Source organism: Denticeps clupeoides, chromosome 20, assembly GCF_900700375.1.
Source record: "Denticeps clupeoides chromosome 20, fDenClu1.1, whole genome shotgun sequence".
In the NCBI taxonomy this organism is placed as follows: Eukaryota; Metazoa; Chordata; class Actinopteri; order Clupeiformes; family Denticipitidae; genus Denticeps; species Denticeps clupeoides.
Window position 1 is genome coordinate 14881268 of NC_041726.1, and position 21903 is coordinate 14903170.

Genomic DNA, 21903 nt, shown 5'->3' on the forward strand with positions numbered 1-21903 from the left:
ATTAAATCTGAATTTTATCGGATGAGAGGACCACCTTCGTCTCCAGCTTCCTGATAAGAGTCTTCAGGGACTCCACTGTGGCCATCAGTGCCTCTCTCTCTTTGGCCCAGCCCTGAGCAGGCGGCTGGAGGTTAGTCTCAGGCTCCTCACCAAAAGGGAGTTCAGAAAGGGAAAGGACCTGCATTCCTTCCTGATGCACCTCCCTTAACAAGGACTGTTGGTTTGAGAGAAGAAAAAAAAAAAAAAAACATTACAACCAATAAATTAGATTGCTTAATAGTTTCGATCTGAATATGACTTGGGATCACTGGAAAGTGGAAGTGCCACCTTAATTCTGTCCGGAAGCACATCTGTATCTGTGTCCCGTCTGGCCCCCTCCGGCGTGGTTCTGTAGTCCAGGTGCTGGTGAGGCAGGTCATATCCAGTGCGCTGGCTCCAATCTGAGCTGCTGTCTGTATGGGAAATAAATAAAGAAATGTACACACAATAGAATGATGTTTGGTTTATTCTTTCATATATGGTCACAGTACTCCATAATAAAACGATTATTTCCAGTCATGCTTCTCTGCTTAATACAGCTATGACACCTCACTGGACACCTTGACATATGAGTGTATAATCAGTGCAGCTCACCACTCGCATAGTCATCTCTGAACTGAGAACCTGGAGGATGTTCCATCCTGGACGACACAGCCTGAAAGAGATTGACAGTTTATTAGCCACAAAGCACAGGGTGACACAGGGTGAGACACAAGTAGGGGCGCAGCATGATAGCGGGTGTCAATAATTTTTTAACTCGTTGGAATGAGGTAGACTACATACATATCTACACTTTTTGGTCATGTGTTTTGTTTGTAATGAGTGTTATCATGGCACCTATGGCTATGACAAATATGCCATCTGCATAACCATCTGATCGAAAGGAAAATGTGACAATTAGCAGATTACGGTGCTTTAAGAAATGTCCCAGGATGCAAAATAATTCTCCATAAACTCCCTGTGGTTCACTGTATGGTTTAAACAATATGTAATAAAAATTTGGGCAACGGGAGAGATTTTCAGAAAGCCTGCCACAGAAATATCTGCCGCTCGTCAAAATGTGGATCACCCATGAGTCTTATCAGCCTCGCAAAACCACGCCTACTTGCAGCATGAGCATGGTCTTAAAATACTGCAGACCCAATAGATAAAATAAATCAAGCCTTTTATCTGTCAGTAATCTCCCGGTCACTGTGTACTGCGTGTTTATCAGGCCCAATCTGTACTATTTGCAAAATCGGAGGGACTGCATGATAAAATATGAGCAAGCATAGCGTTAATTAAGTATTTTTTGAAAATATTGTTAATATAAACTCTATAGCTGAATACAGAAGATCCAAAATTTTTCTATAATCACTCACATCATACAAAGACCTGGTATTTCACTGGCCTTACAGGTGTGACAGAAAGTCAACTTTCAGTAGAATTGCCCAGATATTGTTTTATCTGCTATATGTTGATGTATCTGTAAAGAGTTTATTGTAAAACTTCCTGCTGCAGTGCCTTTGCTATGGACATGTTACATTTTCAAAAATAACATTTAAATGTAACTTAAATTAACTTATCATTTTATATACTGCAATATATACTAACTATGGCTCAATTTATATCGCAATATGAATTTTATATCAAAGAACACAGCCCTAGGTCACACCTCCATTTCACAGCAACCATCCAGTATTAGTGAATCTCTTATTATGTCCTGGCGACATTTCACAGCAACCATCCAGCATTAGTGAATTTTAAAAAATTAGGCTCACCAGTGCAACAAGTTAGTCTAGAGCCCTGGTAGGGGAAAAATGCAAACTGGCATCTTTCTGATGTCAATAAAGAGAATAGTTATACTCTGTATATGGATGTGCTGTCAGTAATCTGTTAGGGATTTATTAATCCATGCAAATACAAAAGTACCTGACAGTGTAGGCTTCAGGGCACGTGTCAAACATCTCGCGAGATCACTTTATATAGATCTGTTATTATGTCCTGGCGACATTTCACAGCAACCATCCAGCATTAGTGAATTTTAAAAAAATAGGCTCACCAGTGCAACAAGTTAGTCTAGAGCCCTGGTAGGGGAAAAAAATGCAAACTGACATCTTTCTGATGTCAATAAAGAGAATAGTTATACTCTGTATTTTGTGTAGATCCAGCCACAGAGGTTACTTTAAAGAAAGTCAAAGTCTATTGTTTTGCATCTCAAAGACCGGCAGAAATTTTCAACAAGGTTTACCACACAAGTTGTTGCAATTGTTTCTGTAGGGAAGAGAATGGAAGTGAAGTGTGAAACCTACAATCAGTGACTGGTGATGTACAGTGCACAACAATGACCTAAGAAAACACAGAAAATTGGGCGTAGTCAGGAATCTTAATCTGCTTCTTCAAAGTGCTTGAAAAGTGCTTATCCAGAGCAACTGTAGTTACAGGGACAGTCCCCATGGAGACACTCAGGACTCAGAGTCTTGTTCAAGGACACAACGGTAGTAAGTGGGGTTTCAACCTGTGATTTTGTGGTCTTATGGTTTGAAGGCAACTAGGTCATAGTTATGCAATATTGCAATATTGTACTGTAAATTGTAGGGCTGTCAACAACAAAAAAGCACATTTTGCAAATAATTACTAACAATAATCATGACTGTGTGCAGTAATTGATAATAAAAAAACTATTACATAATAGATTGACCTGGTCATATATATATATATATATATACAAAATGGGAATTAAGTGCAAATTAAGTTGGTTCTGTCAATTTATCAGTTTTTTTAAACATTTTTTTTAATCCCCACTATTTCCAAGGGCTGATTCAGACGATGCAAAAGACAGTGTGAGCAGTGTGCCGCATGGTACTACTGGTATTTCTAGTCTATTTGAGGATCTGCGTGACGCTTTAGGTCATATTAACTTGAATGTTTTCCAAAAAAACTTCACAATCCCTGGATGGATATGGATGTGCTGTCAGTAATCTGTTAGGGATTTATTAATCCATGCAAATACAACAGTACCTGACAGTGTAGGCTTCAGGGCACGTGTCAAACATCTCGCGAGATCACTTTATATAGATCTGTTATTATGTCCTGGCGACAACACACAAACTACAGATCCCATAATGCAGTGCACACTTTGCTGACAAACTGAGCAACCTTTGCACAGCGCTTTGGTGACTCTGAAGCACAGAAAAAGAATTTTGAGCTGCTTCACAACTCATTTGCCGTCGACATGGAAACTGCTCCTGTAAAAATTTTCCCTGCAGTGTAAAGATCGTGTTCGGCAAGGAAACTGAGCACAGTTTGTGTTTTCAGCGCTTCATTTCGCCGGGCCATAATAATCGCGAGATCGTCACCCCTGTCTTAGGGTAATGATAAAGCATGCAGGACCTCTCTTTATGCTGTAATGATTATAATGATTATGACTCCCTTGTTAAATTGCTTTGTATTAAAATGAGTGATTCATGAATAATCATGTTGTCATGTGACTCACCTCTAATCGCCTCAGTTTGTCGATGACCGCTTTAAGGGACTTGCATTCGTCTTCCAGCAACTGCACGTCTCTCCTCAGTCCCTCGCTCTCTGAGATGTGCCTGGCCTCCATGTCCAAGATCTCTGCAGCATGGAGGTCCTGCATTTGCCCAATCTTCTCCTGGTATTCCCCGATCAACTCTGCCATGTCTTCTGAGGTTTCTGCTGACCCCGGCAACAGAGTTCCCAGTTCTACCTGCGTCGCCACATCACTGCAACCCACAACCTGAGTCCGTCCGCCTCCATTCCCGTTGAATGAAGAGGAGGAGGATTTATCTGACTGGGCACTGGAATTCTTTCTGGACAGAGAGGGTTTCTCTTTACCTCCACCTCCCTTGTTTTTACCCACATGGTGTTCCTGCTTTCCTTTCTTTTTTGGCTGAGATGGGTCCTGCTCATCCCCAGGTCTCTCTAGAGCAGAGCGGAGTTTTTGTAGCTCCACCTGCAGCTGGCTGATGGAGACGTCACGCATCTGAAGCTCCTCTCGTAGCTTCTCGGTATGTTCTCGGTAGGAGCTCAGCTCCTCTTTGGTGGAGGCCGCAACATCTCGTGCTTCCTGCAACTCCTGCAGGAGTTCCGACAGTGAGGTGTCACCATCGACCGATGGGTCCTGCTCATCCCCAGGCCTCTCCAGAGCAGAGCGGAGTTTTTGTAGCTCCTCCTGCAGCTGGCTGATGGAGTCATCACGCATCTGAAGGTCCTCTTGTAGCTTCTCGCTACGTTCTCTGTAGCAGCTCAGCTCCTCTTTGGTGGAGGCCGCAACATCTCGTGCTTCCTGCAACTCCTGCAGGAGTTCTGACAGTGAGCTCTCACCATCAACAGATGGGTCCTGCTCATCCCCAGGTCTCTCCAGAGCAGAGCGGAGTTTTTGTAGCTCCTCCTGCAGCTGGCTGATGGAGTCATCACGTATCTGAAGCTCCTCTTGTAGCTTCTCGCTACGTTCTTGGTAGCAGCTCAGCTCCTCTTCGGTGGAGGCCGCAACATCTCGTGCTTCCTGCAACTCCTGCAGGAGTTCCGACAGTGAGGTGTTATGATCCACAGATGGGTCCTGCTCATCCCCAGGCCTCTCCAGAGCAGAGCGGAGTTTTTGTAGCTCCTCCTGCAGCTGGCTGATGGAGTCATCACGTATCTGAAGCTCCTCTTGTAGCTTCTCGCTACGTTCTTGGTAGCAGCTCAGCTCCTCTTTGGTGGAGGCCGCAACATCTCGTGCTTCTTGCAACTCCTGCAGGAGTTCTGACAGTGAGCTCTCACCATTGCCACCTGCAGTCTGTGCATAAGGAGGTGAAGAAGAAGAGTAAACTGCAGTTCTGCTTTGCAATTATAGCAAGAAGGACAACTTACCCGGTGGAGTTTGTCCTTGAGCTGAGCAATTGTCATCTCCCTGGCCTGCATTAGTGGGAAAAAAAAAAAAAAGTTTACTTTAGCACAAATCACTCCACATTTGTTCTTTTTATACATTCCTTGCATATTTGTTGGACATATTTGGAAAGTTGGTGGATGCAGACCAAGCGGTCTTGCTCAGGGACACAATGGTAGTAACCTGGGGCTGTGAACTACAGACACAGAAATGGTGCGTCCTGGGGAAAAATCATTGTGGGACTGGATCAAAGCGACTGTAATTCTGCACCATGTTGTAGGGCCTTTAATAAGAATTAATTTATACAAAAGGTGTGCATCAATATGCCAAAGTAATCTTTCCCTTCCTGTTTAAAGAAGCCCTTGTCCTGAGATAGCAGAGAGAAGCACAGACAAGATCTCGGCAGCTCTATGCTGATCCTATGGTTTCAGATTACTGGCTGTGTAATTCCAGTGACCTACTGACCCATAGGGCCTTGACCGGGTACGTACCAACACTTCCTCCTGAAGCTTGGCGCTGCGCTCCTTGAAACTGTTCAGCTCCTCTTGGGTGGAGGCCAGCTCCTCTTGTGATTCCTGCAGCATCTGAGACAAGGAAGCATGAGCCTCAATGCTGCTGCCAGATGAAGCCTAGCCAAGTTCAAGGGTCAAGGTAAAAGATTTTCTCTAGCAAATTATTAATCAGTTCTAAAGTTTACAGAACCTCTGATGAAAAAGCCACAAAGCTTTGTCTGACTTAATAAAAAAAAATGACTGTTAATCTTTAGGAGGTTCTCTGCAACTGAGCAATTGATAACTCTTTGATCGGCATATTAAAAAATGTATAAGATTGAAGAAAAGAGAAAATACCTGATACAGCAAATCACCTTTACAGATAAATAATTGAAAGTTCACTATGTATTTACATTTATTTAACTGTCCCAATTTAAATGGTCATGTTCCAATTACATAAGCACTGCCCACATCCTGGGAAAAACATGATGATCCAGATGAAAGCATCCGTACCTGCATCTCCTGCGCTAATTTGATGCTGCGCTCCCGGTAGCTAACCAACTCCTCCTCGGCAGCGGCTGCCTGATCTCTTGCCTGCTGCAGCTCATGGTAGAGCTCAGAAACCTCAGTTCTGGGTGCCTGAGGTGAAACATTACAAATCCAAAATCATGTAAACTGTTGTCAATGAAGCAGCTCCACCTACTGGTGCTTCCTTGTATGATGATTAATTACAACATGACCTTGCTTGCTAGATAATTAACAATAATTCATAATAGACAGAACTGTTTTAAAATATTCTATTTTAAGTGTAACCTCACATCAGCTGAAAACAGAGCTCTCTGCAGGACTGGTTTGGTCCTCATCTGGTTGAGCAAGTCCATCAAGACAGCCAGCCGCCTCTCATACTCAATCACCTCTTCCTCTGAACTGGATAGCAGTTGCTTCTGGAGTTCTTGATCCTTCTGCATGCTGCTCAGGCCTTCCTCTAGCTCCCAGAGCTTCTCAGTCAGAAGGACAACTTTTCCAGTTGGAACTTCATGCTTGACCCCCCTCTCCTCTGTGGTGAGGCCATGAGCCTTTAGTTCCATGGAGAGGTCCACTAATGTTAGTTCGCCTTGCTCATCTACAGAGGCTCCATGCTGGAGCTCTTTGGTTTGGGTCTGGACAGCTCCAAGTTGGGCCTGGCTGACCAGTGCAGCTGCCACATTCTCCCTGAGTTTGTCCTCTAGCTCAGCAACCTTATGATGGAGATCTGTGGCATCAGCCTGGACCTGCTCCACCCTGAGGCGACAGGTGGAAAGCTCAGAGTCCTTCTCCTCCACACAGGTTTGCAGCTGCTCCACCCTCTGGCTGAGGACCTCCATTTGGGAGCTGGCACTCTGCTCCAGGGCCTGCACCTGTGCTTGAGCCACCAAAAGGGCAGCAACCTTCTCACTTAGGGCCTCCTGGAGATCGGAGGACACTTTCTCAGCATACACCCCTTCTTCCCGAACACACTCAAACCTCTCCATGAGAGACCCATGTTCTTCCTTCAGAGTGTCAAGCTCCTGGGTAACCTCGTCAAGATGTTGCTTCAGCTCATCAAAGTCCTCCCTGTGAAGGTCTGCATTGTCCTGCTTGTGCTCAATGTTTGTAAGCTCCTGTTGAAGCTTCTCAATGACGGCGTGAAGCTGCTCCACCTCCTCCTCGCTGTTGTGCTTCAGCCTTTGCTGCTCACTCCGAAGGTACTCCACCTGAGACTCCAGTTCTCGTAGTTGCTCACTCTTCTCCTCCATGTCCTACAGGAGGTAAGGGCATGAGCTTACAGCCTTAAACTTCAGACACGATCTTTACACAGACACACAAAGGCGTACACACCATGAACAAAAAACACAAAACCGCAACAAGTTGCACGGGTCCCTTAACGAAGCACGCACAAAGGAGACGGATGTCACACCAGGGTCACTTCACAGCCACGGATTTAGCCATACATATACACTCATGACAGGGCAAACACCTGCACGGTGCCTGTCACGGCGTGTATATGTATTCAATTTTACCTTGTTGTCAGGTGTTGCTTCGCTGTGTTGAAGCTTAGTGAGTTGTTCTTTAAGTAGTGCTATCTCCCTGTCCTTCTCCTCCATCACCTTCAAAAGTTGTAAGACAATGTAAAACGTTGTATTCCTGTGTTTTAGATGGGCTTTTATGGTTCAAAGTAGATGCATGACAGATTGCAATTACTAAATCAATTTCTTATTACTCTTCTTTATTATACTTAAGACATATTATAAGGTCAAACGAATCCACATGTATAAGATGGTTGAAAAAGTACATAAGACATTAGCATCTTATTAACAAGCGATGAAGCGATTTGAGTATGTCTCAAAAAAGAAACCAAAGAACATATGTGCCTGCCACAGGTTAGCCTTTCAAATCCATATTTTTCTCCAGCAAGGTACAGACTAGGCAAGAGTCTTACCTGTAACAGGCCAGCCTTGGCTTCAAGTTCCTTACGCTGGATCTCCAGCTGCATGTGAAGCTGCTGCACCTCCTCGCTCTTGTTTTCCAGTTCTTCTCTGAACTGTTCCAGCTGCTCCTCCAGGTTACAGATCTGTAATGGAGAGAGAGGTGGAACAGAGTAAAGAGCAGGCTTATTTAAATGAATACACAACGCAGAGGCAGATGTCTCATGTACATCTGATAACTTCATGTATGAAAAGTTCAGTAGCTCTATAGCTCTTTTGCTTGCTAGTAAATTAATACTCAAAATAGCTAAATACTGGTATTCACATTAGAGCTGTAATGGTCCGAGCTGGCTCAGGTCAGGTTTGGGCTTGATTTTTTATTTTAGTTGGGCTTGGGTCTAGTCAGTTCGGGTAGGCTTGCGCGGTAAATGAGCGATCAGCAAACACAAATTTCCAGTCTATAATACATTATCCTTTCTGGATGATTCATTGCTTGTAAATTTGTTGCAGAGATTAGTAAGTGTTTGGCCTGTTGTAAATTTGTTTTATTAAATGTTTATTTTTTTTTTTTATTAAATGTTCATTTGATTCGTAATTCTCAGCCACCATTAGGTACTGCGTCTTTAATGGATGCTGAGAAGGTGAAACTGAGGTTAGACTTTAAAACCCACTCATTTCGTCATACAGTTCCTTTGCCCTTAAATCTAATGCTTGTAGCATGAAAAGAAAGCCGGGCTTTTAAAAAGCTGTACTTGTCAGTCGGATTCTTTTTAGGCCTGATTACGGCTCTAATTCACATTAAAAGGGATGAAGGGATTGAACTACCTCCTTCTCTTTTCTGTCCAGCGCTTCCCTCTCTGTCTGGAGCTGTGCCTCCAGCATGCCACTCTCTGCTGCAGCCATGGGGGCATCCTGTCGAGTCTCCTCCACCTGGCACAGACAAAAAATATGACAAAAAATTCTGACTTCAGATGCTCACACATAAGGAAATATATTGGATCAATGTCTTTGTAATATACCTATATCTATTTTATGTCTAAAATGTATATTTTATTATCAATATATTTATGCATAAATATCTGTTCTACATGTGTAATATATATAACACATTAATAAACAAATCAGTCATTATTATCAGTAATTTGTGTATTATTTACATTTACATTTACATTTACAGCATTTATCAGACGCCCTTATCCAGAGCGACTTACAATCAGTAGTTACAGGGACAGTCTCCCTGGAGCAACTTAGGGTTAAGTGTCTTGCTCAGGGACACAATGGTAGTAAGTAGGATTCGAACCCGGGTCTTCTGGGTCATAGGCGAGTGCGTTAACCACTAGGCTACTACCACCCTATATTATCAGCAATTTGTCATATAAGGATGAACCACTAGAAGGTGCAGCCTGAATGTCAACATTAGTTGTCAAGTTTGTGTACAAGGTCTCAAATGAGTAAATAAAAATGTATTAAATGAAAAGCCAATTAAAATTATTTTAAAGTGCACAATTCAGATGTCTAAATTAGAAAGTTGACCAATTTTAGTGCATTTTAAGGTATCAAAAAAACTTTTGTATAAATTTCATCATTGCAATCATGAGATGAAGTAATCATTGTTAATAGCTGCAGCATAGACACATACCTCGTAAAACATGCTTGAAAAACACAAACCCCCAACCACTCCGATGGTGACACATTAACAGAAAAACAAGGGGACCGTAGCCATGCCTGCAGACAGACAGGGAGCTCCACAAAGGCAGCGCAGAGCAGACCATGCCATCATCATCATCACACCCGTGCGAACAGACCCCTCCTCCCACCTCACACACAAAAACCATGCCTCCCCTGTGGAATAACCTTGCAGCGGCCCCGGCAACAGACACGATCACATGGTTAGGCGAGAGGATGTGGAGGAGGAGGTGGAGGACCCTCACCCTCTGCAGTGATTCTGAGCTGAGAAGCAGTGCCCGTTCCAGTTCTCTCGCACGCTCCTCCAGCTTCTCGATCTCCTCGTTGCGCTCCGCCACCTCTCTCCTTAGCTGCTCGGAGCCCAGCTGCAGCTCGCTGCACCAATCAGATTTCTCCCTCAGCTGGCTGGTCAGCTGTTCCACCTGCGCACAAAAAAGGGAGCGGCCTTGTGACGTCAGAGTGGAGAGAGTGGCTCGCATTGCTAGCTGCAGCACCAAATGTCACATACCAACTACACACCAAGACATTATGTTGACTAATATTATAGTATAGTGATTAATAAAAGCATGTATTCTCTTAATATAAGAGATCATTATAGAGAATTTACATTATCTATTTACAGCAAGCGAGGTGTAAATTAGTAAGAATTCCCCTAAAAGCAATAGGAGACTTTGTTTTGTCTATTTAAATTAATCAAATTTTTGTGGTAGAAAGCAATTTTATTTATGAATTGAGTAAATGGCTGCTAAAGTAAAAAAAAAAATCAGTTTGTAATTATTATTGTATTATTGAACATTATTGTAATTGCAAAAGGATGATCAGTCAGTACTCTGTCATATAAAGAAGCATCACTAGAAGTGAATATATAAAGAAATGTGGTCAAGGCAACAACTTGGATATGAAATAGAAGTTCCAGGTTCAAACCCCACCTAATACCATTCGTGGCCCTGACCAAGACACTTTTGCTCCGGGGTACTGTCCCTGTCACTACTGACTAAGGCACTCAGGATAAGGACATCTGATTAATGCCATAATGGTTTGAAGACTGCAATGTCCACTAATACACAGAGTATAGTATGGGGGAAATATCAGGTGGCAGTTAAGACACAGCACCCGGGGATGTTGGATTAACTAGATTGTCCATCAGAATTGCTCATAATTTATAAGTCATAATCTGATATCTATCTATGTTCATGATTGCCTTGGAAGTGGGCGTGGTCCCGAATTGACTATAAAGGACATGCCAGTAAAAAGGTCTAGGTGGGTAGTTAGTTCCACCACTAGATGAAACATTTAACTATCGAGCGGTCCACCCTTGTTTTGGTTTGTTTGTTACTGTAAATCGTAGACTTTATTGATCCGAGATCTGTCTAATACAACGCCGTACGTGTTCAGATTTTAAAGGTTGTTTGTCTAATGTGCAGAACCAGTCCGCATACTATGAGTTCCTCAAAATAAACCTATAAAAAGGTGTGGGGATCCAAATGAGTTACCCCAAGGGAATGAAACCATAAATAAAGGTTATAGAATATAATATAAATAGGTTTCTTTTATTAAGTGATACACATCCTTACCACCAGTTCCTGTTAAACAAGTCGGATATCATATTCTGTTTGCACAAGTAACTTTATCTCTGTATTGTTCACTAAGACACCCAGCCTCTTGTTGAAAGAGGTTATTAAGAATATTTGTGCAGGGTGAGGAGCCCATCAGATGATCCTTCTATTGCGAGAGTACACAAAAGAGGGAAGAAACTAGCTTTTGGTTCCCTTAGGCAACTCAGGTGTTTCCTCCTGTGGCCATTCCTTCATGTTTATGAGTGCATCTCACACCAATTCATTCGCTGAAAGGTGTCAGCTACCGGGGTTCTTGCTCCTCTAGGTATAACGCCTGTGTAAATCTGGAGTAATAAATGTCTCTCTCTGTCTCACGTATCTCGCTGTAATGGCTGATGAGAACTCTTGAGATCTACCTGTTGATTTCTTTGCTCGCTGCTGAGCTGCTGCTTAGGGAGGCTCTTCAGCTGCTCCTCCAGTTTGAGGATCTCCTGTTGGAAGACGTCTCTCTCATGCTCCCGGTCCATTGCCTGCTCCTGTGTATGTGAGACAGGCAAAGAGCAATACAATCTGAGCATGTGATATAATTTCTATAATGCTTCAAGTGATCTGAAAATTGAACATTATTCAAGTAGCAGTAGCTCCACCAATAAAGTACAACGATAAATGGTAACCTTTGGAATGCATGTTGCTGGCAAGACTTCACATTAAAAAACCTGAAAGCAGCCTGACACATATTTAGCTAATCAGCTTTAACCTTTGTACAGCCATATAATAGATAGAAATAAGAATACACTCCCTAGGTGAGGAACCCAGTGGATTTTGCAATGCATCAATGTCAAGACACAATAGAGCCAGAGATAGCACCACTGGAAACAGTACTGTAATGGAAGTGTTAGCTGGTTACTGTGTATTAACTGACTTAGTTTCCTCTGATAATTACAAAAATAGGATAAAAAGTGATAGATTGCTAGCTGTGGGGTTCTTACACATTTTTACAAAAGATTTTCCATGACTTCTCAGTTACTTGATTGAAGCACCGCACCAGGTGACGTGGTTCACTACATAAAGCCAGCAAAGACACTACAGGCTTGCTCTAGTTTTAAACATTGTAGCTTTAAAGGAAGAAAAAACGTTTCTTGCCCAGTCTTACGGAATTATGTACTTCATTATACATTCATGTGTTCAGAATTTCAATGAACTTTCCAGAACTTTACATGTTCATTCCAACTTTTCAAGGCCTGGAAAATTCTCTTTTCAAATTCCATGACTTTTCCAGGTTTTTAATGATCATTAAAAAGCCTTGCTTTGCAACTTGACCACAAGTTCAAGGATTATAAAAATAAATTCCATGTGATCGTGTCAAGTTAAAAAGTTATTGTAACACAGTCCTAGTACTGAAGGTGACTGTACTTGCAAATAGCATATTTAAGAATGTCAAATTCACTAATTGAATAGTTGAATGACTATGTGGAGGTTTGGTAGTGGGCAGGGTGAATTAAAAAAGTGAGCACTCACATCAAGAAACCTCCTGTTCTTCTCCAGCTGTTTCTCCAGGGCCTGTATCTGCTGACTGAAGTCGGCAGTCTCTACGCCGTGAGCCTGCTCCATCTCTGTGCTTCGGCTCACCTGCTCCTCCAGCTCGGCCTCCAGGTCCTTCAGCTGCTTCTGAAGGTCGCTGCTCTCTTTGGCTGCCTGCCGCTGCACCTCCACCTTCTCCTTCATCAGTTTCTCTGTCTCTTCAAGGAGGTCTGAGATACCCAAGAACGACGTCAGGACACTTTGCTTGCATCTCATCCGATCACAGCTCAGGATACAGAGATGGTGCAGTTTGTGGTGGTCTAACCAAGAACCATCTATAGTTGACTGATGAATTAGTTCAGAGGTTTGTTGGGTTAAAAATCAATGGATGCACACAACACACACACTTCAATGCCACTTTTAACAGGATATGTCATGTCTTGATATTTTTGCCATAATACTTGAAACTGGCAGACCACCACAATCTTCACCCATTTCTATATCCTCAAAGAAGTTCATGCAATCTGATTCCCATTTTCCCATCAATTTCCAGTGTACCAATCACCAAATAAATCAATCCACAATACTCCCACTGAATAAAAAAAAAGAATTAGTGTAACAGAGATCAATCAAAAACGAATAAACCGCCACGTAACCAAGGTGCAACCAAACTTAATTATAATGCAACAGTAAAGTATTCATGCCTAAACATAAAAACAAAAAAGCATTCGTTGGCAGAGGGAAGTTTACTGGATCAATCATCCTACACAGATAAATTGATCTTAAATGTCATTTGCAATCTAGCTAGCAATTGGGTTTTGTATCACACCAATTATGTATATGCAACATCAAATATGCAAATAAATTATGGAATTAATAAGCGAGCTCAAGCCAGGATGTTAGTGAATGAGGGTGCGAAGAGCAAGCAAGCTGAAAGCCACTGTGAGACGTCTGGGAGCTGCAGTGAATCGGCCACGTTGTCAGAGACGATTAAAAATGTTAATGAGAAGAGAATGCACTGGCCATGCTGGACCGTGAACACACCTGCTTCAGGTGCTGCAACGACTGCAGCTTCAACTAGGCCTAGGAAAATAAGACAGCACAGTTCATACATGCTCTCTGAGAGGGCATAGGTGTACAAATCAAGTCATTCTAATCTTCAAAAGGAGTGACGGTAAAGGAAGGTAAAGGGAGTCTGAAGAAAGATGGCCAATGTGCAGAAGTCTCGGTTAAGTGAACTGAAGATCAATCCAGATGCATGCAGACTTACTCTGCTGGGGGAGTCAGGCCTTTTAAACATAAGGAAGCTTTTAGCCAATAGAGATTCTTTTTAGTATTTTCATGCATCATAAACCTGCAAAAGCTGTGGAACGAGCCTGAAAATGAACATCACAGTTTGTAATGACTAATATTGTTTTCACTAAGAGTAAGAGTCTGTTGATAAAAAAAAAAAAGTAAAAATAAATTTTTACATGTTCCTAATGTTTGTATTAAGTTATTTTAATTTTTAATGATTTCAAATATTTATTATAATTAACTGACAATTTTATTACAGTAATAATTATAGCAATTGCTCGAATAATGAATGAGGACATGCAACCACAATAAATAAAATTTGCTTTCATCTTGTGTGGATTGGGCACATCGGGCAGACGTCTTGACTTTAGGTCAATGTGCCTCACTGATAGTGGAGGACAAACCTGTTCAAGCCACCATTGTTCCATGCAGTTTTTTAACGTCCTTGCTAGAGTCCAGGCACAGTTTATTACCCAGCTATTTCAACTGCCAACCTAGTTGGAGGGGTTGCCAGGTTTATTTTCTGCCTCAGTGAACTGAAACCATGGTTTACTGCACTTAGCTGATAACAAGGGCAACGATCCTGGGTCACTACGGCACAGTTCACCAGGCTGAGCAGGCACACTTCCCAGAAATAGAAACATTTCTACACATTCAATGGATTCTAGACATGTTTTAGCTAATTTACTGTTACTGGAGTTAAAATACCATGTATATTTTACATTATTTTCAGCCCTTAAGTACGTGTTTGTACAATATAAGCATATGATAATACATTCTGAAACATAGCATGTAAAAAACTTAGTTTAGTTAGAATTCGCTTAGTTAGTTTAGAATTTATGTTTTCATAAATCTGTATTACTATTCGTTGGTGGTTCTAAAGGGTGTCTGTTTTGCAGTCAACAAGAACAACCTTGATACATACACAACTCACGAGGGCCTGCCTCGTCCTTCATGGCGCCCTGTTGCCGTGACAGCAGCTCCTTCTCGTGCTGCATGTGCTGCCTCTCCTGCTCCAGCTCCTGCAGGCGGCTGCTGGTGACCTGGAGCTCCAGCTCCAACTGCATACGAAGCTCCTCCTTCAGGTGCACCTGTGCCTCCAGCATGGCTCGCTCATCTGTATAGCCATCAATCACACCTGACAACAAGAAAAAAAAAAAAAAAAAAAAAAAGAACAGAACCACTGTCGTGAATAAAGACTCGCTGAAGATGCATACCTCAATTATTACAGCAAATGATTTTTTTCCCAGTTAGCACTTCCCCTTAAAACACAGCATTGTGGGAGTTCAAGCTCAGCCGCTGGCTGATCTCTCAACCATGCAGACGTCAGATGAACACACATTGTCATAAAAGGGCATGGTTAAGCTTGGGAATGAAGTGATTGACAGCCTTGGCTGGAGGAGCCGAGCTACCGCTCCTGCATCATGTGGAAGGTGTAGCCAACATCGAATCTCACCTCTACGGCACAGAATCCAAATTTGAAAATCAGGTGGATGTCGCCTCTTTTTACCTTCATGGCTGCTTCGTTCCCTATTGTAATCATCGAATGCTGCTTTGTGAGATGCTCATTAACGTGAGTGAATGATAAGAAAGTGTTCACTGTCCCCGTGGTCCAACTGAAGGTGGCGGGGAGAAGACACAAATGTGAAATGCTGCCATCCCTGATTTGGAGAGACGCAAATCTTCAACATTTTGAAACTAAATGCTACCCCAGTGTGCCTTATGCAACATACCCCAGTAAAAAGAAACAAATCAGCTGCCCACTGAGGAGCCCCATTCAGGCCTAGTTTAGCTGCTGGCCCTCATTCATTACAGGTCAGTAGACACCACGCTGCACACCATTCATTACATTTACAATTTTTTTTAACCCAAAGGCCGTAAACTATGGCATTTAAACAATGATGATCATTTATGAATGTACATACAAAAAGTTTACTACAGATGACCATAGCAACACTTCTTTCTAAACAGATGGGCTTGTGCCCGTGGATATACCAGGGTATAATTCTGAGGCATGATTTAAGATGTTGCACATTGGATGGGAAAGAATTCTTTATTAAAACTGCATGCATGAGTTGTCTATAACAGGGATCAAATTTATGATGTCAGCCACAAGCCATGAAGCCTTCTTTTTATGAGGTGGAGGTTCAGTAATATCTTCTATATTTACTGGGTTACCACAATTAGCAGAATTTGTGCCAAACACATTTGTGTGAAAAAGGACACCTCCAGAGACTGTAGAAAAAGCTGAAGCTGTCAGTCAAACAGGCCCAGATAAATCTCTCCCACACACAGTCCTTCATAATAAAAAGGTGTGCTTTTACCGTGCATACAATGGGACCTGCTGCTGGAAACCACATCAAGGCAGTGATTTGCGTTAATCAGAGATATTGGATGCTTGTTGTTAAATGCTGTTAGGTGTCAGTATCAATGTGGAAAATTACAGCCTTGAAAAAGTGTTGAAATGTTGCTGCGGTTCGATGCCAAGGCTTTTTACAGTGATGCTGCAATGCGCCACCTCTGCGTTTACATTAGTATAGATCTGTTGCATTTGATTTTTCTGGTTCAGTGGCAAAAAGCTATTTTACATTAGAGCCTGTCTGAGGTTTTTAAATCTTATGTTGCTTTGAATAATTCCGCTATAAACAATGACTGTTGAGACAGAACAGAAAAAAGTCAGACTTTATTTCATAAAGGGGGACTTTTACTGATCATGGAACTTTCAGATTAATCCTTGACTCCGACTATACCATACATATATCAGTGCAGGGGTTAGAATTCCTCTAGAACGTCATATATTCATTAATATATGATACTCATTCATCATTGAATAAGTTCAAGTATATTCAATAAACCAAGTCTGTTGCATGGCAACCAGAGAACCAATTTTACTGGATGTCCTGAAACATAAGCAACGATGGCATGACGCCCTACACACCCAGAGCAATTGGAACCAGCTCCAAAAGGACAGCTGATTACCTCCTTCTGAACTTATTTGGATTCAAATATTTGAACATATGTTTGATGGAACTGACATCCAAGAAAGGTAAACGACGGTGAGCAAACACACTCGGCACAAGAAACACAAGACATAAAAAAAATGATCAAATAAAAGTCCACCACACCCAGGTCACAACAACTTATGTGCGAATATATATATTTTTTTAGCACTGATGACATGATACATAAAAAAGATCAGACACTAACGTATATTGAGTGGTATTATCTCTGTGTGTGTGTGTGGTTTTTTTCGCCACCACAGCTCCCACAGTGGGGTGCATAATGTGGCCTTTGTTCACGCACCTTCAGCTTTGTGGAGCTCCAGTGCCAGCTGCTCCCGGGCGCGGGCCTCCTCCCCCAGCCGCTCTTGCAGCTCCTCCTGCTTCCTCAGGAGCTCCTGCATCTCCTCGTTGTGTCGGAACGACTCGCGCATCAACTCCGTCTGGGTCACACGCGCATGCTCCAACTATGAACAGAGGGACAAGGGAAAAAAAAAATCACGCTTAATGTGAAGTTTAAATTAATGAGGGGGAGAGAACGATGAAGGGCGGGAATGTGACTGGCAGGGTAAACAGGTGCTGTACGGAAACATCTGGAATAATGGCCGTAAAATATTTTGAGATCACAGAGTCATTGTCAGGCAACCCAATTTTTGGGTTTGAACATAAGGTCTGAGACTTGACAGGTATGACAATTAGGATTCTAGCCCATGGCTACCACACTGGCCATTTTCATGAATTCTGGTTTTGAAACCCTTCATTTGCCGTTTTATTGAAAAAGAAAAAAAACGTTCTATATGGATAACTGCATTTCGGTACACCCATGTTCTGACAGGCCTCCCAAACCGAATTAAGTTTGCTAACGCAGGGCTGGTCTGTCTGTTGAAGGATTCACGATCCACGTTAAAGCTGCTGTTCATTTGCAGGAGGAGGAGGAGACTGATCTACTGTGTTCTGGCCTTATTTCTCATGCTTTGCTAGGCCTCAGCTATCTTCGCTGTTTGGGTGGGTCACTAACTGCTGCCATCTTTTTAAAGTGCTCACATGATTGTACTGATTGGACCATTTTTTCTAACTATGATTCTGATCATATCACACTAAGCCTTCCAAACAAAAAACTTTAAATACTAAATATAACAATGAAATGATTTCATCTATTTGAAGGTCATCAGTAAGTTTGCTGATGTAGAAGGTCTTTGAAGCCCCGCCCAGTAATAGTCTTGCTCGGGGGCGCGCTGGCAGCATTTTTAACACGGACTTTGTGGGTTGTCTTCAGTTACAGTAGTACATTAGCATGACAGGTGAAAAGTGTGAAGCACAGAAGTATTCCTGGAGGTGCGAGTCTTTTACATTTTTATTTAACTATTCAACGGTTCTCTTCAGCAACAGGTTTTCTCTCCAAGTCGTATCAAATGAAAGTCCCGTTTTCCCTGAACGTTTCTGCTTTAATACTGTATTAATACTGATTCGTTAATTACAGATTGGAGACGTAGTTCTGCTTGCTGGGGTAGTATCCGGGAAGAGAACTTTATTTAGTTACTGAGCTTATTTTATCTATAGGCTTTTATAGGCAAATCTTTCACTTTCTCTCAGAAACCTTTACAGAACTAATTATTACTGCTAAAAAATGACTGACACCTAACAGCAGTTTAAAAAAAAATGATATTACTAAACACCACACCTCAGTCTGTGAAAACAAAGGTCGTGGTGATATAATCCTCAGAAGCTGTGTACACACGGCTGCCATTATTATTTCACGGTAAAACTCCCAACGTCTGGCCAAAGCATCTCACGTCTACCTCCTAAATGTGCTTACCGTGTAGGGGGGCGTGGGCAAAGAAATCTTTGAAACCACCTTCAAAAGATGCCCATTGACCCTGTGGCTAACATGGGAGATCTGGGTCTGCACCACCACGGCGTTCTTCTCGTTCAGGCTGCTGGTGAAGGAGAACGGCCGGGGCAGCGGGATGCGAGACTCCACCTCGTACACGTCCTCGTCCTGACCTTCCACCCAGCCGTTGCCCAGCATGCTGGCCTTGCAGTAATTCCGGAACGAGTCCATGTTGGCTTCGCGAGTGGTTCTCAGGGAGCGGAAAGTCCTGGAAGTGGGGCAGGCAACATCGCAGGAGGTGTTGCCGCACCGACACGCTCTAGGGACCTGTTACTGCTTCCACACGTGGGCGACAAGGTCCGGGTGGAAAGTGGGAGGATCCCAGTCCTTCAAGAAACCGAAGATCCGTGAACTCCTGAACTGTGCTCTTCCAGCCCTGAGACCCTTCATAACACACTTCTGAGCGCTTGTTCAGCCGTCCATTCAGCGCTCCTCCGTCCCCCCCCCGCCGGGTCCCGCTGGAAACTCATTAACGACTCCGCGCTTCCACGGCAACGAGAACTCGCAGGCTCATTAACCGCTCTACACAACAACAAACCAGACCAGGGCAACCAGAGCGTGAGGTCACGGCTTTCCAATCCTGCCTCCTCTGACGTCCTCCCTCTCACGACGTCTCCATTTCTCTAAAAAATCCCGTCTCACTGGGAAAGCAGGAGCAGCAGGAGCGGCGCTCACCCGACTGAGCGATTCCTCCACTTCCTGCTCACTGAGCATGTGCATAGTGGGCGGGGCCTGGTAGGCTGGGACCCGTAGGCTAGAGGGCAGGTGTAGCAGACACACACACACACACACACACACACACACAGAGAGTACACGCCCTGTGCTCAAGAGCTGGTCAAACTGGATTTGTATTCCACGTCACTGAAGATGAGCCGAGGTGTTGGTACAACTCAGCAGCTGATCACATTTTTCCCCACGCGCTAACCACAGACACACACACACACACAAACACACACCGATTAGCTCTATCAACATGGCATGTCGCTGCTTCTTCCTGTGATCTATGGTGGAAGGTTATTGATCAGCCATTAATTTAAACGCTCGTTGCAGCGAGTGGTGTGCAGAACCCCGGCCTTGTCAATCCTTGTCCAGAGATTCACATCTAATTGAAGCGTAAATAATTAATCCAGAAGATACAGAGCGGTTCTCACGGCAGTTAAACGGCAATTGGCCTGATGTCTAATCTGCCAAACGGCACGCAATAACAATGAATGACATTTTAACAGAGGTTGGTGTATTTGGTTACATTTAAAATTCCAAGTTCTATAAGAACCCAAAGGGGCCAGGAGAAGAAAAAAGTGAATTACAGAAACCAGAAAAAAACACAAAAAAAGTGCATTAACATGCACAAATCGATGAGGGTTTTAGCAGAACATGCCTAAAAGGAGCAGACGGTGCTAACAAAGCTTTATGCAAATCTGCTCGTATCTAACGGCAACCAGGGGGAATGTGCTAGGCCATTGTGGCCATTTATTGTGGCTGTCTAGGTAACACAAACGCTCATCACAGCAGTGGCTGGGGAGCACCAAAGAATAGGAAGAGGGTCTCTGCAGACAATGAATTTTCTATTTTTTTTTTGCATTTTTTAAGTATTATTATGTATTTAGTGTAAGCAGAGATAACCGTAAAAAGGGCAATTTAGGACCCACAAATCCCAAAATGAAGTTTTACTTTAGAAAGCCTTTTTTTATGCTACCATAACATTGTTTTCTGAGGATAATTATTTGTTGCAACTGTCGATTGTTTTTTATAAATCAGCTAACAACCCCCCCCCCCCCCCCCCCCCCCAATAATCAATTTGAAAAATCAAGATTAACATTTAAAGACAATTAGAGGATCACAGAGAGAGCACGTTAATAAATATGGGTGAATCCTCAATAATAATATTACCTGTTATTAATCAGTTTTTTTTTTCTGTGAGAAATGACCACTTAGACTACAGATCGGTGTCCAAGAAGATGGCCAATTTTGAAAAGACATAAATTGTGTCATGACATCATCACACTAACAAATCAATTAGTAAATGAGTTGGCAACCATTTTATTAATCAATTCTATAGATTGGAAGATTGGACTCATGTGCTTGCTGAGACGAATGATGTTCTCATTTATTAATGTAATGGAATTAAGTGCTGGTGCGTCAAGAAGATTGTTGCTATGGTGTTAAAAACTGAAGTCAATGAATCAACAATGACAATTTCTGCTGTATAAAAAAAAATGGAATTGTATGAAATTCTGGAGTTCTGTATGATTGAAGATCATGCCATGGACAACAGAGTACTACTGAAAATATCTTATTGCTATCACATTGCAGCTCATTCTTTGCTTTACAAATTGCAAAGAATCCTGCAATAAAATATTACAATACCATCAAGTCTCCAGTACTGTAGTGATTGTTTAATAGATCTATACAATGTTTTGTATGAGTGTAAGTTAGGTGGGGTGGGGGGTAAGTTTCTTACACTCAGGTGTAAGTGTTCAAGTATTCCTCCTAAACACTGATATAGATTGGAAACCAGCATAGTTGTAAGAGACATCCCACCTCTGCACACACACACACACACACACACACACACACACACACACACACACACACACACACAAAAAATGAATTAGCAACAACAGTGTGCAATGTTGGATCCAGAGCCACCGCTGTACCTGGCTGGATGTCTCTGTAATGGCTACCAACAGCTTCTCCACGGCTGCCTGCAGACGTGTGCCGACGGTTGTTAGGCCCTCTTCATTCTCCACCAGCAGCTGATGGGACATTTCCAGACCTTCGTCCGTTTCCCCTGACCACAAGCTCACGTCATCTGGGCCGGTTTCACTCTCCAAAGAGCCATCTGCAGCACGGTCAAATACAAATACATTTATTCATATACTGTTCTTAGAAATAAAATATTATCTTTAAAATTCCTCATGAAAACGGCAGAGCAGCATAAATGTGGAAGACCACAAAACCATTTACCATTTGCATACGGCAAATGATTAAAAAAAAGAATAAGCCCCTTTATTGTTATCCACAAAAATGCTTTTCTGCCTTTTACAATTTCCTATTTGCCATGGTGTGTTGGTCCCAAAATTCATAATGGATGTTTTAATTAATTCACT

At 42.6% G+C, this 21903-nt stretch overlaps 1 protein-coding gene across 6 annotated transcripts in view; it reads right to left on the bottom strand.

Moving 5' to 3' along the window:
* The window catches only part of LOC114770548 (A-kinase anchor protein 9-like), a 55965-nt gene that overhangs the window by 7763 nt on the left and 26299 nt on the right, over window positions 1-21903 (bottom strand). For 3 of the 6 annotated variants that reach the window (XM_028964563.1, XM_028964558.1, XM_028964559.1), the window contains 18 exons: window positions 21451-21635; window positions 17207-17369; window positions 14829-15041; window positions 13652-13690; window positions 12605-12837; window positions 11503-11622; window positions 9776-9952; window positions 8670-8774; window positions 7859-7990; window positions 7440-7526; window positions 6219-7178; window positions 5914-6039; window positions 5401-5538; window positions 4894-4938; window positions 3515-4819; window positions 634-694; window positions 328-452; window positions 35-214 (listed from right to left, as the gene is read on the bottom strand). In XM_028964563.1, coding sequence (XP_028820396.1) covers window positions 35-214; window positions 328-452; window positions 634-694; window positions 3515-4819; window positions 4894-4938; window positions 5401-5538; window positions 5914-6039; window positions 6219-7178; window positions 7440-7526; window positions 7859-7990; window positions 8670-8774; window positions 9776-9952; window positions 11503-11622; window positions 12605-12837; window positions 13652-13690; window positions 14829-15041; window positions 17207-17369; window positions 21451-21635 — 4394 coding nt within the window. The remainder of the gene's footprint in view (window positions 1-34; window positions 215-327; window positions 453-633; window positions 695-3514; window positions 4820-4893; window positions 4939-5400; window positions 5539-5913; window positions 6040-6218; window positions 7179-7439; window positions 7527-7858; window positions 7991-8669; window positions 8775-9775; window positions 9953-11502; window positions 11623-12604; window positions 12838-13651; window positions 13691-14828; window positions 15042-17206; window positions 17370-21450; window positions 21636-21903) is intronic. The other 3 variants (XM_028964562.1, XM_028964561.1, XM_028964564.1) reach the window with 3 other exon arrangements.